The 19,475-nt window shown below is 37.1% G+C and overlaps 1 protein-coding gene across 1 annotated transcript in view; it reads left to right on the top strand.

Annotated features, from left to right (window-relative positions):
* The window catches only part of crispld2 (cysteine-rich secretory protein LCCL domain containing 2), a 53,030-nt gene extending 34,218 nt beyond the window's left edge, over positions 1–18,812 (top strand). The window contains exons 7-15 of the mRNA XM_049465421.1: positions 592–756; positions 1,748–1,808; positions 1,911–1,977; positions 2,652–2,782; positions 4,139–4,182; positions 4,287–4,362; positions 4,884–4,959; positions 8,871–9,001; positions 13,965–18,812. Of these exons, the coding sequence (XP_049321378.1) occupies positions 592–756; positions 1,748–1,808; positions 1,911–1,977; positions 2,652–2,782; positions 4,139–4,182; positions 4,287–4,362; positions 4,884–4,959; positions 8,871–9,001; positions 13,965–14,016 (803 nt within the window). The 3' untranslated portion in view covers positions 14,017–18,812. The remainder of the gene's footprint in view (positions 1–591; positions 757–1,747; positions 1,809–1,910; positions 1,978–2,651; positions 2,783–4,138; positions 4,183–4,286; positions 4,363–4,883; positions 4,960–8,870; positions 9,002–13,964) is intronic.
* The last annotated feature ends 663 nt before the right edge of the window (positions 18,813–19,475 follow it).

Genomic DNA, 19,475 nt, shown 5'->3' with positions numbered 1-19,475 from the left:
TGTCCAATCTTCATTAATTGCACATTATTGCACCAGTAAGAGCAATAAGAGTGTGAAGGTTCAATTAGCAGGGTAAGAGCACAGTTCTGCTCTAAATATTGCAAAGCACACATTAAAACATTATGGGTGACATACCAGAGTTCAAAAGAGGACAAATTGTTGGTGCACGTCTTGCTGGAGCATCTGTGACCAAGACAGCAAGACTTTGTGATGCATCAAGAGCCACGGTATCCAAGGTAACGTCAGCATACCACCAAGAAGGACCAACCACATCCAACAGGATTAACTGTGGACGCTGTAAGAGGAAGCTGTCTGAAAGGGATGTTCGGGTGCTAACCCGGATTGTATCCAAAAAACATAAAACCACGGCTGATCAAATCACGGCAGAATTCAATGTGCACCTCAACGCTCCTGTTTCCACCAGAACTGTCCGTCACCACAATACATTATTGTGCTCTAAAACTCTAAAAAATGTGTTTCAGTTTCATTGTCCAAACCCTGTAGTAAAAAGCTTTCCATAGAGAGTAAAGATAGGTACTACAACACAAGCAGGATAAACTCTTTTTAATACACTTAATTTATTGTTTTCAGGAGATCCTGTACGTCCTGAGACTCCAGAAATGAATGAGGTGGAGGTGGTCCAAGTTCCAGTACAGCCAAGGACCACTCCCTCCAAACCTGCAGCCAAGCCTAAACCCAAACCGGCAGCGCCCAAGAAGCCCTCAACGCCCAAAGTCAACCGCTCCAACTTCCTGAGTAGGTGTTTCTAATTTACACGTTTGGAAAACTTGTGCTGCAGTTAGTCATTCTAGAGACTTAAGCTTTGGTTTTGTAACACAAGGGACAAATTGATATGGCAAATGTCATGAACAGGAGTTAGTGTATTTAATCTCCATGTCTGTGGAAGCCAAAGAAAGTAGTTCTTTCAGATTTATTTCAGTAATTCAGTTCAAAATGAGAAACTTATATATTATATAGATGTATTACACACAGAGTGATCTATTTTTTTATCGTTTATTTCTTTTATTGTTGATGATTATTACGGCTTACAGCCAATGAAAATCCAAAAATCAGTGTCTCAGAAAAGTAGAATATTATATACTGGTACTTATATAACTTTTGTCAGTTTTTTTTCTTACAGTACTTGCGTACAGTAATATGTGGATTTCATTTTCCAGCAGCACTTGGCACACTGCCCACACTGCCAAAGGAACGAATAGGTCTTATTTAATATTCAAATTTTCTGAGACACTGATTTTTTGTTTTTTATTGGGTTTTTACAAGAATAAACCTGTTCAACCTCGTCTTTGGTTTTTAAATCGTCTATTTGTAGGTTAAAGATCATACTCTTCAGACAATATATATTTAAACCTTTTTTTAAATAAAGTAACAGGTTAAACAAATCACTAGTTTTATTAAAACTAATAGAAATAAAAAAGTTGCATGGCTGCTGTCGGCCTTGCATTGTTTGGTCTTTTTCCAGCATGCGATAAATACGACAGTCAACAAGTACTGGTTTAAAATATCGTCTAATGCCGATGATTCTAAAAAAAAAAGCCAATTATTGTTTGATACCGATATGATTCCGATATTATCATGCTTCCCTAATTCACAACTTTTGATGTTCCCCCTGATGTAACACTTCGTGATCAGTTAACCTACTACTGTCCCATGACTTTTGGCATGTCTGTTCATGTGCGGTTCATACTGTAGTTTTTATAGCATGTGTTTTTTCATTGTTTTACAGCTCAGAAGATTAAGTGTGAGACCAAAATGAGGGATAAGTGCAAAGGCGCCACCTGCAACAGGTCAGTGCTGGAAAACTGAATTTAACTGTAAATCTAACAGTTAAATTTACTGATAAAGCTGCATAAAATGTTATACTTAAAGCCTGTCTGACTTTCCCTCAGATACAAGTGCCCAGCCAACTGCTTGTACAGCACATCCAAGGTGTTTGGCACATTGTACTATGATGTGGTAAGTGATTTAGTTTCATCTACACTGTAATAAAGTTTTGAATATAACATAGGAATATATGGAATATAATATAATATAATATAAGCTGGACTGCTTGAATTTTTGCAGCAGGAGTAAAGCATGATAAAGTTATCCAAAAGCAGTGTGTAAGACTGGTGGAGGAGAACATGATGCCAAGATGCATAAAAAAAACTGTGATTAAAAACCAACCAGGGTTATTCCACCAAATATTGATTTCTGAACTCTTAAAACTTTATGAATATGAACTTTGTTTTCTTTGTATTATTTGAGGTCTGAAAGCTCTGCATCTTTTTTGTTATTTCAGCCATTTCTCATTTTCTGTAAATAAATGCTCTAAATGAGAATATTTTTATTTGGAATTTGGGAGAAATGTTGTCTGTAGTTTATAGAATAAAACCACAATGTTCATTTTACTCAAACATAAACCTATAATAACAAACTCAGAGAAACTGATTCAGAAAGTGGTCTCTTATTTTTTTATGGAGCTGTATAATCTTTTGTACTGTGGTTTTCCAGAGATTTACACAAATTTACAATTTACAGAAAATATTGTAGCTTACCATGAAAACCTTTTTTTAAAGACAAATTACTTACAAAACATCATATTTAATATATTTTTTCAGTCTAAATCATATATTTTCTGATTCCTACAGCAATCCAGTATTTGCCGGGCTGCAATCCACCATGGTGTCATTGATAACAATGGTGGTCTGGTGGACATCGTCAGAAAAGACAACCTTCCCTTCTTTGTTAAAGCAGCAAAGAACGGCGTTGAATCATCAAGGTACGTTTTAGTGTTAAAACATTTGGACACACCTTCTATTTTTCAATGCGTTTTCTTTATTTTTATGACTATTTACATTGTAGATTCTCACTGAAGCATCAAAACTATGAATGAACACATGTGGAGTTTTATGTACTTAACAAAAAAAGGTGAAATAACAAAAAACATGTTTTATATTCTAGTTTCTTCAAAATAGCCACCCTTTGCTCTGATTACTGCTTTTCACACTCTTGGCATCATTCTCTCAATGAGCTTCTCTCAAGAGGTGGTCACCTGAAATGAAAAGTTTTCCAACAGTCTTGAAGGAAGGAAGGAGTTCCCAGAGGTGTTTATTAGCACTTGTTGCCCCTTTGCCTTCTTCACTCTGTGCTCCAGCTCACCCCAAACCATCTGGCTTGGGTTCAGGTCCGGTGTCTGTGGAGGTTCAGCTCATTTTTTGTTAAGTACATAAAACTCCACATGTGTTCATTCATAGTTTTGATGCTTCAGTGGGAATCTACAATGTAAATAGTCATGAAAATAAAGAAAAACGCATTGAAAAAGAGAAGGCGTGTCTAAACTTTTGGCCTGTACTGTATAATCCAGTGATGGAAAAATAAAAGAAATTCTGTTTTTTTTTTTGCCTGTCATGCACACAAAAGGAGAAGCTAATACTCTAATATAAAGTCCAGTTAAATCCAGTTAGCTAAAATGTTTAAGTGTTTTTTATGTTGACTGAATTGGAAGCCTTGAAATGTTTTTTAATTTTTAATTTTATGTTTAATATTAATCTTTTTAGGTCACACACTAAAATTAACTCTAAATCACACAAAATGAGCAAAAATGAGCTTGTATTACTTTGCCTCATTGGCTTTAGAGTGCTGCCACTCTCTAATGCATGATCTGAGCTTTTTCCAATGAAGTGGGCGGGGCTAAGCTACTGTTTCATTGGCTTTTAAACGTATTCATTGGCTGTTTCATGCTCTATTCTGATGGACAACAGTGAGTCTTAGTTAGTGTAATGTGCAACACAACATTAAAAAAAGGAAATATGTGATGTCCATTGTAATGTGGCGGCATAAAGTTATCCAAAAGCAGTGTGTAAGACTGGTGGAGGAGAACATGATGCCAAGATGCATAAAAAAACTGAATAAAAAACAGGGTTATTCCACCAAATATTGATTTCTGAACTCTTAAAACTTTACGAATATGAACTTGTTTTCTTTGCTGAAAAAACATCACGTATTAAGTGTTTTGTGCAACACCGCATTAAAAAAAGAAAATACGTGATGTCCATTGTAATGGACGCAAGATTTGAAAGGGTTAAAAATCTGGTCTGAGTAATGACTTTAAAACTCTCATAATTTTCTTTTACAGTAAATATAAACCTGGAAATGCATTTATGGTCACCAAAGCTGAAAGTAAGTGTCTCAGAATTTCTTGTAAATTCAATAAATTGTGTGTATTTTTGACTATTTTATAATCTGAATGTGCTAAATGGATAAGTTTATCTTTTTATTCATAGTAAAATCTGTGGACTGTTATTCCACTGTCGCTGAGATTTGCCCATACACCACAGACCCGTCGTCCTACTGCCCAAGGTAAAGTACTTTAATGCTGTTATACCAGAGAAATGATTATATATTATTATATATTATTATTATATAAGTGCGATTAATTGCAGTTAATCACAAAATATTGATATTAATGTGATTAATCTGATTTTTTTTTTTATCAATTGACCCCACTAATATTATTACATTTATTAATATGTGGAAATATGAAATCTAGTGCTATCTGGATGTAGACACTGTAGTTTTATGGCTTATTTGTAGTTCACTTTACAGGGAGTAAGAAGATATTTGAGATTCTTGCAGGAAACAACAATACTGAAAGCTAAAAAACTAGAGTTTTCACTAAACTCCACCTTGAAAAGTGTTGAAAAATAGTGTTTCCTTGTTAACGGGAGGCCAAAACATAGAAAAAAAAACATTTTATACTTTTTTTTTTCACAGTTTACTGATACATGTGGGCGGGGCTTTTGATTTCTTTTTATTCTGTGAGATAATACACTCATTTTTTTTAAGTTAACATTATTTTTGCTCCTGTTCTTTCTGTTCAGGGTATACTGCCCAGCTAACTGCAAGAACCAGCCTTCATACTGGTCTCCGGTGATTGGCTCCAGCATTTATGCTGATGTAAGTACTGCTCCTCAGTTCTCTCCATTGTTCGAATGAGTCTAAATTTAGCAAATACTAGTATTATTTAGTTTTTAAACTGAAAGCAGGAGCTTTTCTGAGTGGAGAAGTATATGGATAAAATATTGTGTTTAATGGTACCAGTGTGATGGAATGACCATCCCTGATAAGCCTATTAATATATTAATTTTATAAAAACTGGGGTGTCAGGTGACTTTTTGCGATAGTTCTTCTTCTGGCCACGTCACGCGTCTTTACATACTTATGTCACACGTACAGCCTCTAAAACAGGATCCGGCTCAGTTTTACTGAACGTGAGCAGCTGGTGGAGCAATGGGGACTTCAGAAGGGGAAACTCAGAGCTCAGTAAAACTTACAGACATCAGCTTTAATAGTGGTAAATTGCTTGAAGTTTTGCGGCAGAGGGAGATTTGTTCTGAATCAGGATGCCTTCTCTAAGAGAAGAGCTGGAGCAGAGCCGTACACTCTCAGTTCCTCTCCCTGAGTCGACGGATTATGCTGTAATCCTCCGGAAAAACTGCATGGGCCATTTTTCTCACATTAGATTAAAAAAGCTTTAAAGTCCCATCTTAGTGTCTGTCATTTTAAAGTTATCAGTAAAGTTACACAAAATTGCCTCTGTTCCACACTGTAAATAACTAAACTCTTTAGATTAGATTCGATTAGATGGAATTAGATTACAATAGATTAAATAAATTCGATTATTTTGCTTTTTTTTTTAGCAATAATTATCTTAACCAGCCTTACTTAGAATTTTCACCTTAATTTAAATAAGCACAATTTTTCTGATTCTTATGTCCAAATTGAAAGTGATTTTTTGCTTAATTTAAGTCTTACTTTACTAATTTTGAGACTTCTAACTAAGAAATCTTACTAAGAAAAATGAGCTAACCCCATTTTCAGATTTATTTTGCTTAATATAAGCAAATTTGTTTTTGTTTGCATATATTTGTCTAGTTTTTCCGTAGCAGTTCTCAGCATGGAACCATTTCTGTTGCTTTTTTACTGTTTCGTAATGCTTACAAACTGGGCTGGGCTTCAGTTTCCCATCCTGGTCCTAATTTAGCAACACGGTAAATGAAAAAAAAAGAAAACAGAATCAGTGTACTAGGTAATAACAGTATGGTATGGGCTTAATAACCATTATCAATAACCATCCAAAGTGATCATAAATGGCTGCCTAAAACTGAGTGATCAGTTAATTCTTAAAGTCTCAGGACTGCATGTCCTGTAGCAAAGGACACTCCAGCCCCCTCGTCTCTGACATATTCATCTTCATCTTGTGCGAGAGCCAGTGCACTAAATGGCCTGTGTTTGTGTGAGCCCACGACCCTGGAATGGAAGCTTGCGTTGGCTGTGGGTGAACTCGGGTGAACTTGCAGACTTTTGGCCCGTCAGATGCATTCCAGTGTAAAAGCTCGGTGTCCTTCCAACTGGCCACGGATCAGAGCTCTCCCAGGGGACTCCAACTAAAACTAATTACCTCCCGTTACCCACAAGCCTGGACCCTGCTCTTAATGAAGGTGAAGCTCTGTCCGTAATGCTTCAGCGTTAAGAGGAGGAGGATGATGATGGTACAGATACTGTATAGCACAAGGGGTGTCCAAACTACGGCCCGCGGGCCATTTGAGGTATTTTAGAAATAGAATGAAAGTTGGCCCGCTGTTAAGCAGGTTTTTACAATGTGAGATTCAAAGTTTGAACGCTAGGTGTCAGAATCGGGCCAAAGAGTCTAAAAGCGGAGAGGGTGCGCATTTCTAGCGCAGAAAAACAGGCCAAAGAGTCTAAAAGCCGAGAGAATGCGCATTTCTAGCGCAGAAAATCAGGCTAAAGAGTCTAAAAGCGGAGAGAGTGTGCATTTGTAGTGCAGAAAAACGCGCTAAAGAGTCTAAAAGCGGAGAGAGTGTGCATTTCTTGCGTAGTAAAACGGGCCAAAGAGTCTAAAAGCGGAGAGAGTGTGCATTTCTAGCGCAGTAAAACGGGCCAAAGAGTCTAAAAGCCGAGAGAATGCGCATTTCTAGCGCAGAAAAACAGGCCAAAGAGTCTAAAAGCGGAAAGAGTGCGCATTTCTAGCGTAGAAAAACGGGCTAAAGAGTCTAAAAGCGGAGAGAGTGCGCATTTCTAGTGCAGAAAAACGGGCCAAAGAGTCTAAAAGTTGCCGTAATTAAGGAGTTTAATATTAAGAGACATCATGAAATTAAACATCAGTTTGAAAAATCTTAGTTTACACAACACTGTCAAAGGTAAAGATAGTAAGTCAAGTAAAATGGTGTGTAAATTAAATAATCAGGAAAAAAAAGTATTATGTAAAGTGGTGTATTTCATTATTTGTTTTATATAGTGTGGCCCGTGACTTCAAATATATTTCTTCTTCTGGCCCCAACAAAAAAAAGTTTGGGCACCCCTGGTATAGCGTATTCTCTCAGATGTGCTGGATGTCACACTCCAATTACTTTAAATAAGGAGTATGAAGGGGTCCAGGCACCACTCCAGGAACCCTGTGCTGCCTCTGAGTGAAGGAGAGTGAAGTTCAGGAGGCTGGAGCTGGCCTGCTTAGAGTCGAGAGGAACGTGACCTTCTCCAGGCTACAGATAAAGCCTGGGAGAACGTCATTTTCTGGAGCTCTGGAGCTCTGGAGCCAGACTACCAGCAGATTGACCTATCAAACCAAAGCCATCATACTGACATACATAAGACCTGTGCTGACCAATGGATGACAGTGATGTCATCTGTCTGGGTTCCCCTAGACTGAGGTCATACATGCTTACATCATAAAAAATTACGACGGTATGGAAAATGCAAACTACAGCGGCTTGAATAAAAAGTGTTTGCCTCGTTTGTTTTTGCATTTTTTTTGTCAAACGTACATTTTTCAGATGATTAAACTTTAATATCAGACAACCTTAGATAACCTGATTAAATATGAAAATCATTTAATGATTTTATTGATTTTTATTGATTTTACCAATCTAGCCCTTTGTGAACAAAACGTTTGCCCTCCATAAATTAACCGTGATTAATCACTTTTTGGAAAGCGGAGTTCAATTTCACTACTAACCACTAACTAACAACCAGGCCTGATTACCGCCAGACCTGTAGAATCTAGAAATCACTTAAATAGAACCTGTTTGACAGCATAAAGCAGATAAAATATATTATAATAAGATAAATAAAGTTTAAAAACAGAAGAGGAAACAAGCTATTGGTCATCTATCAGTCTGGAAAAGGTTATAAGGTCATTTCTAAAGCTTTGGGACTCCAGAGAACCACAGTGATTCACTATTATTATATTCACTAATGGAGAAAACGTGGAACACTGGTGAACCTTCCCAGGAGTGACCGGCCGACCGAACAAAATTACTCCAGTAGGGCAGGAAGAACTCATCCAGGAGGTCACCAAAAAGAACTCAGAATAACATTTAAAGAACTGCAGGTCTCACTCGCCTCAGTTAAGGTTAATGAGTGTTAATAATTCAATAATAAGAATAAAGAGACTGGGTGAAAATGGTATCTATAAGAGAGTTCCAGAGTTCCAAGATAAAAAACGACCTAGATCTGCTAGATCAGGTTTGTTAGAATTGGTGCTGGTTCTAGAAGAACAGAACATCAGAACTGATCTGATATCAGAGCTTCTGATACTGTATCTATTGTTAATTCACTGTTTTTGGTTTATGGTGGCGTTTTTTTTTGTGTTCTCTTGGAGTTTCGGGGGCAAAGTTGCATCAGATATGTGCATGAGTCCATGTAGTGTGACTAAACCAAACCACTGGCATGAAGGTCAGTGGAACATCATCCAGCGTAATGGAAGTGAGGATGAATGTGGCACTCAGAGAGGTAGGAGGAGAGGGTACAGTGCCTGAAAGAAACCTCTTTTGTGTCCCTGTGTGCAGAAATCCAGTATCTGCCGGGCAGCTATCCACGCCGGAGTGATCAAAGACGCCGGCGGCTATGTAGACGTCTTGGCTCTGGATAAGAGGAAGAGCTACGCTGGCAGCCTGAAGAATGGCATTCAGTCTGAGAGGTACTTTCTTCTGTTCCGTTCTGTTCTGATGCACTGAATGAATGTAGCTAATTGAAACGTCTACATTCAATCATGTGCACGTACCTAAAATAGTGTATATGTGTCCAAATACTGTGGTAACCCATTCTAATGAATGCATTTGGCCGCTATTTTTCATTCATACAATACTTTTGGATGAGATGACTGGAGAGTAGAGAAAGTTACTCCAATTAATAAATTAGCAGGTATCCCAATCTAAAGAACCAGTCAGATCTTTCTGTTTTAATTTATTCTCACATAGTAAATGAATAGTGAAGTGATCCAGACTATGAAGGAACACAAAAGGAATCATGTAGTAACTTAAACGTGTTAAACAAACCAAAAAATACTCTGTGAAAAAGCATTTAGGTGCTCTTATCTGTGGTCTTATCTTATCCTGTGCAACAGAGGGAAATCTTGCTCTTTCCTCTTTTCTTGGCGCGGTCCTGATGAGTGCCAGTTCCATCATCATAACATTTTATGTGACTGCACTTAAGGAAAATATGAAGTTCCTGACAATACATCATTAGTCTAATAGGCTATTCACTGTATATCAACTCTACCGGTCTTACTTTCCTGGGGTGATCCTGATGAGTGCCAGTTCCATCATCGTAACATTTTATGTGACTGCACTTAAGGAAAATATGAAGTTCCTGACAATACATCATTAGTCTAATAGGCTATTCACTGTATATCAACTCTACCGGTCTTCCTTTCCTGGGGTGGTCCTGATGAATGCCAGTTTCATCATAACGTTTTTGATGGTATTTGCGACTACACTTCAGGATACTTTACTTAGTTGAGTATGGATGTAAACATTACTCAAATGGGGCTATTCACTGTATACCTGTAACTCTACCTCTTCACTACTTTACTTTAACTGATGCTCTCAAACATCTTACTTTAATTAGGAGGCAAGAAATTCGAGTAATTAACTCTTGACGAGTTCAGCACAGCTATTAACTGAAAGGCTACGATTTCAGGTGACTCTACCTCATAAAACTGACTGAGAAAATCAAGAGGTAGGCAAGAGGTGCTACTTTAAAGAATATGTTACATAATATTCTGGATGAGTTTAGTAATAATCTACAACGCAGAAAATAAAGAACATATAAATAATGAAAAATCACTGAATTTGAGGTCAGTTAAACACTGATGATGACTGAACTGTAAACTGCAATGTAAAACTTGATTTAAGTCATATTTTTTATTGCATGTTAAGATCAGTATTGAGCATTTTTTAGCTTTTTTTTCTAGTATCCTCCAGTAATTTAAGTCCAGTGGTCAGATGCCACAGCCGGGCAGCTCCGAGAGCCAAGTGTGTGCTTGTGGCACGTTAGTGGTCTCAGACTAATGATGTGGTTTTCTCGGCGAGCTCGGACCACACATGGACTCTTTGCATACTCTAACCCTGCACTTCAATGGCGTGTGCAGAGTGCTGCGTGGGCAGAATCGATTCCAGCCTAGAGAAATCCGACGCTGCACCCCGGCATCCTCTCCCACCTCAAACAGATCGATCTGCTCTCAGCCAGACGGCAGACCCGGCTCGGTAAAGCCAGCAAACCGAGGCCTGAATGGCTTTTCCTCCCCAGGCATAGTGTCAGGCTGTTGACGTGATGCAATGTGAAACTCATATAGTCTTTTACTGTTGATGATTATGGCTGGCTTACAACCAATGAAAACCAAACAACAAAACTCAGTGTTAAAATCAGAAAATTAGAATATTATATAAGACCAATTGGTACTTTCAGCAGTGTAAGCAGTGTGCCAAATCCTGCTGGAAAATGAAATCCACATCTCCATAACAGCATGAAGTGCTGTAAGACTTTAGACTTGATAATAAAACACAGTGGATCAACACCAGCAGATGACATGTCTCTCCAAACCATCACTAATCATGCGCTCAGCCAGACGGCAGACCCGGCTCAGTAAAGCCAGCAAACCGAGGCCTGAATGGCTTTTCCTCCCCAGGCCCGTGTCAGGCTGTTGACATGATGCAATCCTCGGGAAACGAGGGGCAACCGCTTGTGTGAACTACGGCTTATTAACAAGGAAATAATCACACGCTCTCCAGTTACCAGCGGGTGGAAAGCTGTCGGAGGCTGACTCAGTGCTTCCCTGCCGTGGATAATTACAGCTGATCTACAGCCAAAGGCCTCCATTCTATCCCACTGTTCTCCAGCATGGCACAGCCTGAAGGCCACACCAATAATGAATTAATAACAAAGTGATCAGGCCAAGTACAATAGTCCGTAGCGGCTGTTGGAAGGAGGTCAATTGCTCTGAGAGGAGGTTCAGGAGGACCGCAACACCAGTAACAATGAGCCATTCACCCTACAGTACAGGCCAAAAGTTTGGACACAACTTCCCTTTTTCAATGCGTTTTCTTTATTTTCATGACTATTTACATTGTAGATTCTCACTAAAGCATCAAAACTATGAATGAACACAAAAAATGGTAAAATAACAAAAAAAAAACATGTTTTATATTCTAGTTTCTTCAAAATAGCCACCCTTTGCTCTGATTACTGCTTTGCACACTCTTGGCATCATTCTCTCAATGAGCTTCTCTCAAGAGGTGGCCACCTGAAATGAAAGGTTTTCCTACAGTCTTGAAGGAGAAGGAGTTCCCAGAGGTGTTTATTAGCACTTGTTGGCTCTTTGCCTTCTTCACTCTGTGCTCCAGCTCACCCCAAACCTGAAATCTGGATTGGGTTCAGGTCCGGTGACTGTGGAGGTTCAGATCATTTTTTTGTAAAGTACATAAAACTCCACATGTGTTCATTCATAGTTTTGATGCTTCAGTGAGAATCTACAATGTAAATTGTCATGAAAATAAAGAAAACGCATTGAAAAAGAGAAGGTGTGTCCAAACTTTTGGCCTGTACTGTATATATTCAGTACTTTCAGCAGTGTGGGCAGTGCGCCAAGTCTTGCTGGAAAATGAAATCTGCATCTCCATAAAAGCATAAAGTGCTATAATATTTCCCCGGGAAAGCACTGCACTGATTTTGGACTTGATAATAAAACACAGTGGATCAACACCAGCAGATGACATGTCTCTCCAAACCATCACTGATCATCAGTAAATTTTACATTTCATTTTAAAAATCAAGGAATCAGAGTCTGGAGGAAGAGTGGAGAGAGACACAGTCCAAACTGCTTGAGGTCTAGTGTGAAGTTTCCACAGTCAGTCCTGATGAGTGCCAGTTTCATCATAACAGTTGTTTTTGCACTTGAGGATATTTTCTTTCTGTACAAGTTCTTGAAATTAGAACATTACTCAAATATTCACTATTCACTGAATACCTGTAACTCTACATCTTCACTACTTTACAACTGACACTTTTAAATACTTTAAGAGCCAAGAAATTTAAGTAATTATCTATTGATCAGTTCAGCACAGCTGTTAACTGAAAGCCTGAATTCCAGGTAACTCTTCCTCATAAAGCTGACTGAGAAAATTTAAGTCAAGCCAAGAGGTGCAAAGCTGTTTAACCTAAACAAGAGATGCTACTTTGAAGAATCTAAAGTATAAAAGATATTCTTTATGTTTACTAAATAATTTCATATTTAAGGTGGATTTAAGATGTGCTCAAACATTTGACCAGACAAAGCATTGCAACAGTATAGAGAATGCAAAATCTTATATTTACATACTGTCCCAATGTTTTCCTGATGTACAGTATTGTGCAAAAGTTTTAGGCACCTGTGTGAATTTTGAGTAAAGAAAAAGCTTCTTATCTGTGAAGTAAGTGTTTATTAGCTCAGTAAAACACATTACAGCATTACAATAAATACAAACAGCAATTTTACCAAAAAACACTGTTTCCCTTAAAAAATCTCTTAATCTCTCCTCATCTAATAGAGTTTAATAGAGTTATTTCTAGTTCTCATCATATTAATCAACACCTGGTTTGGTAAATTGATAAATTGGTAAATGTGGTAAATCAGGTGAGCTGCTGACGGAACTGAACATAATATACACATGCTGGCTGAGGAGCATCCAGGAGAAATCTGGAATCTCTACAGCAGGGGTGTCCAAACTACGGCCCGCGGGCCATTTGCGGCCCGTTTTCTTTTTTGGAGCGGCCCGCAAGGTATTTTAGAAATAGAATGAAAGTTGGCCCGCTGTTAAGCAGGTTTTTATAATGTGAGATTCAAAGTTTGAACGCTAGGTGTCAGAAACGGGCCAAAGAGTCTGAGTGCACATTTCTAGTGCAGAAAAACGGGCCAAAGAGTCTAAAAGTGGAGAGGGTGCGCATTTGTAGCGCAGAAAAACGGGGTAAAAGAGTCTAAAAGCGGAGAGAGTGCGCATTTTTAGTGCAGAAAACGGGCCAAAGAGTCTAAAAGCGGAGAGAGTGCGCATTTCTAGCGCAGAAAAACGGGGCAAAGAGTCTAAAAGCGGAGAGGGTGCGCATTTCTAGCACAGAAAAACGGGCCAAAGAGTCTAAAAGTTGCCTTAATTAAGGAGTTTAATATTAGGAGACATCATGAAATTAAACATCAATTTGAAAAATCTTAGTTTACACAACACTGTCAAAGATAACGATAGTAAGTCAAGTAAAATGGTGTGTAAATGAAATAATCAGGAAAAAAAGTATTATTTAAAGTGGTATATTTCATTATTTGTTTTATTACAGAGTCTGTGGCCCGTGACTTCAAATATATTTCTCCTTCTGGCCCCCAACAAAAAAAGTTTGGACACCCCTGCTCTACACTTTACACTTTGTTCTTCAGCTTGACAGGCTCACAGAACATAACATACTTATACTTAGTTAAAAATGACAATTCCTTGTTGCGTTTTACTGTATTAATATTTATTTGCATCTGTTCAAATCATATGTGGTGCTTTCTTTTCAGGTACAAATACTCGTATTGCTGAGATAAATGAATTAGTGTAAAAAATATATGATCTAATTCTCTTTTCTCTTTCTTTTTGCAGCAAAACTCAGACAGAGGGCGGAGCCTTCCGCGTTTTCACTGTCCGGGAGTGAGCGTCATCGTCTTACAGCAAACCATCCACTGTTTTAGGGGCTTTATCTACTCTGGAAGGACAGAACAGTATCTTCACCACGTCTTCGGACACGTCTTCAATCTTTTTTTCTTTTTTTTATATCTGTCGATCTGAGAGAAAGAGAGAGAGAGAGAAAGTAGACCTCGTCCTTCCATAACCAACCATGGCACCACCACCGTCTTTCATCCATACCAGTGAAGAAGCTACACCCTTGATCTTCATCATCTAAACTGCCATCTGGTTAAAATAGGAAGGGTTTCTGTTTTTTTTTTTTGTTTTTTGTTTTTTTGTGTGTGCATTTTTTTTAATACCACACACAGATCATATAGAGAAATTAATTGTGGCAAAAAAAAGGACGATTTATCGATTTATAACAGCAGTGCTGATTTTTTTTATTATTTTTTTTATTATTATTTTACTGTACAGTTCTTTTTTTTTATTCAATCAAATAAGTCCTGGTACTTTTGGTATCTATCGAAATCCTCATTTTTTTTTTTACGTAACATCTTTTAAATATAAATCTTTAAATATACATAAGCGGGAATGTATATGGGTTACACTGTATTTAATCATTTTGTACAGATGATCTTGATCTTTGTTCAGTCCGTGATTTTTGCGAATTCCTTTGTATTCCAGTTTTGGCTTCATATCGTGTCTTATGTTTTATGTTTTAGGTTTTATGGCCCTGCTACAGTATGTTTATGTGGGCGGCGGTGGTCCTCGTCTAGGCAAAAAGAAAAGTGTGTATATATTACACGGGCTCTGTTCTTGTGGGCAGAGAAACCTTCAGAGAATAGACAGATGCTCTGTGTATGAAGGAGAAATGGGGGAAGGCAAGCGTCCAATGAAAAGAGAGCTTTCCTGCCGAACGTTCCTGAACCGTCTTGTATCAATAACGTACGAGGTTTCGGAGAAGGTGCGAAAACAATGAAGCGGCGCTGGGTTCCAGGGGTTGTCAGAGACATCGAGTGCATGTAGAGCAAGCAGGGCATTCACCTGGGTGGCATGGCCTTTCTCTAGCTTCCAGCATTCTTCTAGCTCTTTACTGAACCACCGACATGTGCAACGGCTTGCAAAAGTATGTGTACCCCTTGAACTTTTTCACCTTTTATCAGCTTACAACCACAAACTTATGTAAACTTATCAAAAATGTATTTTATTGAGATTTGACTAACACAAAATAACATATAACTGGGAAGTGGAACGAAAATGATGCATAGATTTAAAAAAATTTATGAAATATAATTCGTGCAAAAGTATTAATCCCCCTATAATATCAATACTTGGTAGAGCCACCTTTTGCTGCAATTACAACTGTGTTAACTGTAAGTGCTTTGGGGTTTGGTTTGTCTTTACCAGAAAAAAAAGAGACTAAAGAGATTTTTGCCCCATTCTTCTTTAGTTTCTTTAGTTTTTCACATCTTGCCACAGAAGCTCTTTAATATTTAGATTTTTTTTTTCTTTTTTTTTTCTTTTTTTTTTCAAATTTCTTCCCATTTTCGCACCCCAACCCAATCACTCCCTATCACTAGTGATTCCCCAACACACCAGGAGGGTGAAGACTGATACATGCTTCCTCCGATACAAGTGAAGTCAGCCACCGCTTCTTTTCGAGCTAACGCTCGGAGGAAAGCGCAGTGACTCGGTTCTGATACATCAGCTCACAGACGCCCTGTGCTGCAGACATCACCCAAAGAATGATGTGGGGAGAGGGCGCCATCTACTGTACTGCACCCACCCAGAATGAGCAGGGCCAATTGTGCTCCCTCTGAGCGCCGGCAGCTTGTTGGCAAAGCATGCGCGCGGGGTTCAAACTTGCAACCTCCCGCTCATAGTGGCAGGGCTTTAGACTGCTGGACCACTCTGCGCCCTTAGGTTAGGTAGATTTTGACTGAGCCATTCTAACACCTGAGCTGTGAATCTCTGCAGCTCCTCCAGCGTGACCATGAGCCTCTTGGCTGCTTCTATAACCAGTGCTCTACTTGCTCGATCTGTCAGTTTAGGTGGATGGCCATTTCTTGGTAGGTTTGCAGTTGTAGAATACATTTTTCTATGATTTTATAATGCAACCCTGCTTTAAACTTCTGTTTAAGTTTACTAGTGTTCTCAAAAAAAACACAGAGGCCTTCACAGAACAGCTGTATTTATACTGAGACTAAATTACACACAGATTTACTCTATTTACTTATTAAGTCACTTCTGAAGGCAGTTGATTAATTGCACTGAATTTTATTTAGTAGGGGGTTCAGAGTAAAGGGAGCTGAATACTTTTGCACATCATAGCTTTTCAGATTTTTATTTGGTAAAAATTTTGAAAACCATGTATCATTTTCATTTCACTTATTCTATTATGTGCTACTTTGTGTTGTGTTTATCACTTAAAATCTCGATGAAATACATGCAGGTTTGTGGTTGTAAGGTGACAACGTTTGGAAGAAGAACAGAGATATAAATATTACACATTACAATATATAAAACTCTCCCTGAAATAAATGATTATCATTATATAATAGTTAATAATGCAGCCAAAAGCTGGGTGGCACAGATGACTGCCAACAGCAGATTTGTCAGTTTAGCTTAGCTTTGAGCTTAGCTTTTGTTCATTTAATCCCAAAACCCTCCCAGTTAGAACGATTTTAGACATTTTAGACCAATTTACAGACATTACAGAACAGCCACTGCAGTACAATGGAGCATACAGTATATCGTCGCCGTCCAATAAAAAAAAAAACAAGCATCTCCATTTTTTAGTTTACTATATAATTTTAGAAAAATTTAATTAGAACTTTAAAAAGGTTTTATTGCTCTAAAGTTGATTTTTTTGGAGATACGCATTTTTTACTGGGCAGTGAAAATATATAGGATATAATTTTGTTACCTAGGTTTTCTGTGCTAAATAAAGTTAGCAAATTAATATTTGTATTAATGAGGAATTAGTGAGGAAAGGGACGCTGGCTATCTCAATTCTCATATTAATATCTTTATATGTATTTGTACTTCTTAGCAAATACACTCAAATATATATTTATTTGGTATCTGATTATATACAGCACATGTAACGTCTTTAATAACCTTTTCTAAACCATGTAAAAGTCCCACAATCATGTTTCTGGTCCCTCCTTTATCCATTTTATGGGTTTGGTTAAACTATTAATTCAATTATTTTTTTCCATATACAGTAGATGCTTTGTGCTCTTTCTTTTTCTTTCTTTCTTTCTTTCTTTCTTTCTTTCTTTCTTTTCCTTTTTTTATCCTTATCGCTCTCTATCTATCTATCTATCTATCTATCTATCTATCTATCTATCTATCTATCTATCTATCTGTCTGTCTGTCTGTCTGTCTGTCTGTCTGTCTGTCTGTCTGTCTGTCTGTCTGTCTGTCTGTCTAACAACATTGTGGTTTAACTATAAGTTCAATTATTTTTTTCGTATACATTTCTTTCTTTTTTTTCTTTTTTTCCCCTTTCTTTCTCTATATCACACTCTATCTATACCCTTGTTGTCTGTCTATCTATCTATCTATCTATCTATCTATCTATCTATCTATCTATCTATCTATCTATCTATCTATCTATCCATCTATCTATCTGTGTGTGTGTCTGTCTGTCTGTCTGTCTGTCTGTCTAACAACATTGTGGTTTAACTATAAATTTAATATTTTTTTTCATATACATTTCTTTCTTTCTTTCCTTTTTTTCTTTTCTTTCTCTATATCACTCTCTATCTATCCCTTTGTTTCTATCTATCTATCTATCTATCTATCTATCTATCTATCTGTCTGTCTGTCTGTCTGTCTGTCTGTCTGTCTGTCTGTGTAACCACTTTGTGGTTTAACTATAAATTCAATTATTTTTTTCGTATACATTTCTTTCTTTCCTTCCTTTTTTTCCTTTCTTTCTCTATATCACACTCTATCTATCCCTTTGTTTCTATCTATCTATCTATCTATCTATCTATCTATCTATCTATCTATCTATCTATCTATCTATCTATCTATCTATCTATCTATCTGTCTGTCTTTCTGTCTAACAACTTTGTGGTTTAACTATAAATTCAATTCTATTTTTCATATACATTTCTTTCTTTCCTTTTTTCCTTTCTTTCTCTATATCGCTCTCTATCTATCCCTTTGTTTGTTTGTTTCTATCTATCTATCTATCTATCTATCTATCTATCTATCTATCTATCTATCTATCTATCTATCTATCTATCTATCTATCTATCTATCTATCTATCTTTTTAACAACAGTGTGGTTATCTATCTGGTTTAACTATTTTTTTTTTCATATACATTAGCTGCTTTGTGCTCTTTTTATTCTTTTTATTCTTTCTCTCTCTCTCTCTCTCTCTCTCTCTCTCTCTCTTTCTCTCTCTCTTTTTTATATGGGCTACCTCAGTCTTGCTGCAGCGTTAGAAACGGGACGTTTAGGGAATTCATATCAGTGTCTGTACAGCTTTTAAAATGATGTGTAAATATTTTGATTTATTATTTTGTTTTGAAATAGTTGTGGATATAAAGGAATGTTTTTATCGAGGTGTATTTTATTACTTTTTTTATTTTATAAAATTTCTTTACGATTAAAATGTTTTAGCGTCTGGATGAGAAAAACTGAAAATGTACATTCTGTCTTTATGAAAGCTCCAGCAGTGCCTTACAGGTGATTAATGCAGAGGGTCCCGGGGTCCCGGGTTTGTGTGATTTAGCTCGGCTCGAGGAAACAGGCAGTGAATGTTATTTTTGCACATAATTGAAAATAAAGTTTATGATATTAACATGGCTGATTGTGATAGTCTGTCTCGCTGATCATCGCAAAATCATTTTAGACCACCCAAGAAAAGATAGGCAGCATTGGAAACTCGTCTTAAACCACAGGACGTTACTTTTCTCTGCTTTAATGATCAAATGAGATCTGTAATCATCTTAAAATACAATTCACAGGCATAAAAAGATGCCAATTTGAACATTTTAAATTGCAACAATTAACTTCACTATCATAATTTTACAGCATTATACTATATAAGATTATATTATAAGTAGGGGTGGGCGATATGGCCCTAAAATAATATCACGATATTTCATGGTATTTTCGCGATAACGATACTTTTGGCGATATGACAATGTAAAAAAAAAAATATTTAAAAAATAAACTATACACTGCAAGAAAAAAAATTTACATACGATATGATATGGCACATGCCTAAGTAAGATATTAAAAAATACAAGAATTTTATCAAATGATCCAGAATGTCATGATAGTAATAATAATGCACTCCAAATATCTCCATATATCCAGGATTAAAGTCAAATAAATGATACTGGTCAGATTTGATCTGTCTCTAGTAGATATATCATAGGAAATGGGATGGGTGATATGGCACGATATTTTAGGGTATTATATCGTTCACGATATTTAAAAAATTTGACGATATTATCGTGTAT

This window comes from Astyanax mexicanus, chromosome 16 (assembly GCF_023375975.1).
Source record: "Astyanax mexicanus isolate ESR-SI-001 chromosome 16, AstMex3_surface, whole genome shotgun sequence".
Taxonomy (NCBI): Eukaryota; Metazoa; Chordata; class Actinopteri; order Characiformes; family Acestrorhamphidae; genus Astyanax; species Astyanax mexicanus.
Note: the sequence above shows the minus strand (reverse complement) of the source record. Positions and strands in the feature narration are given on the sequence as shown.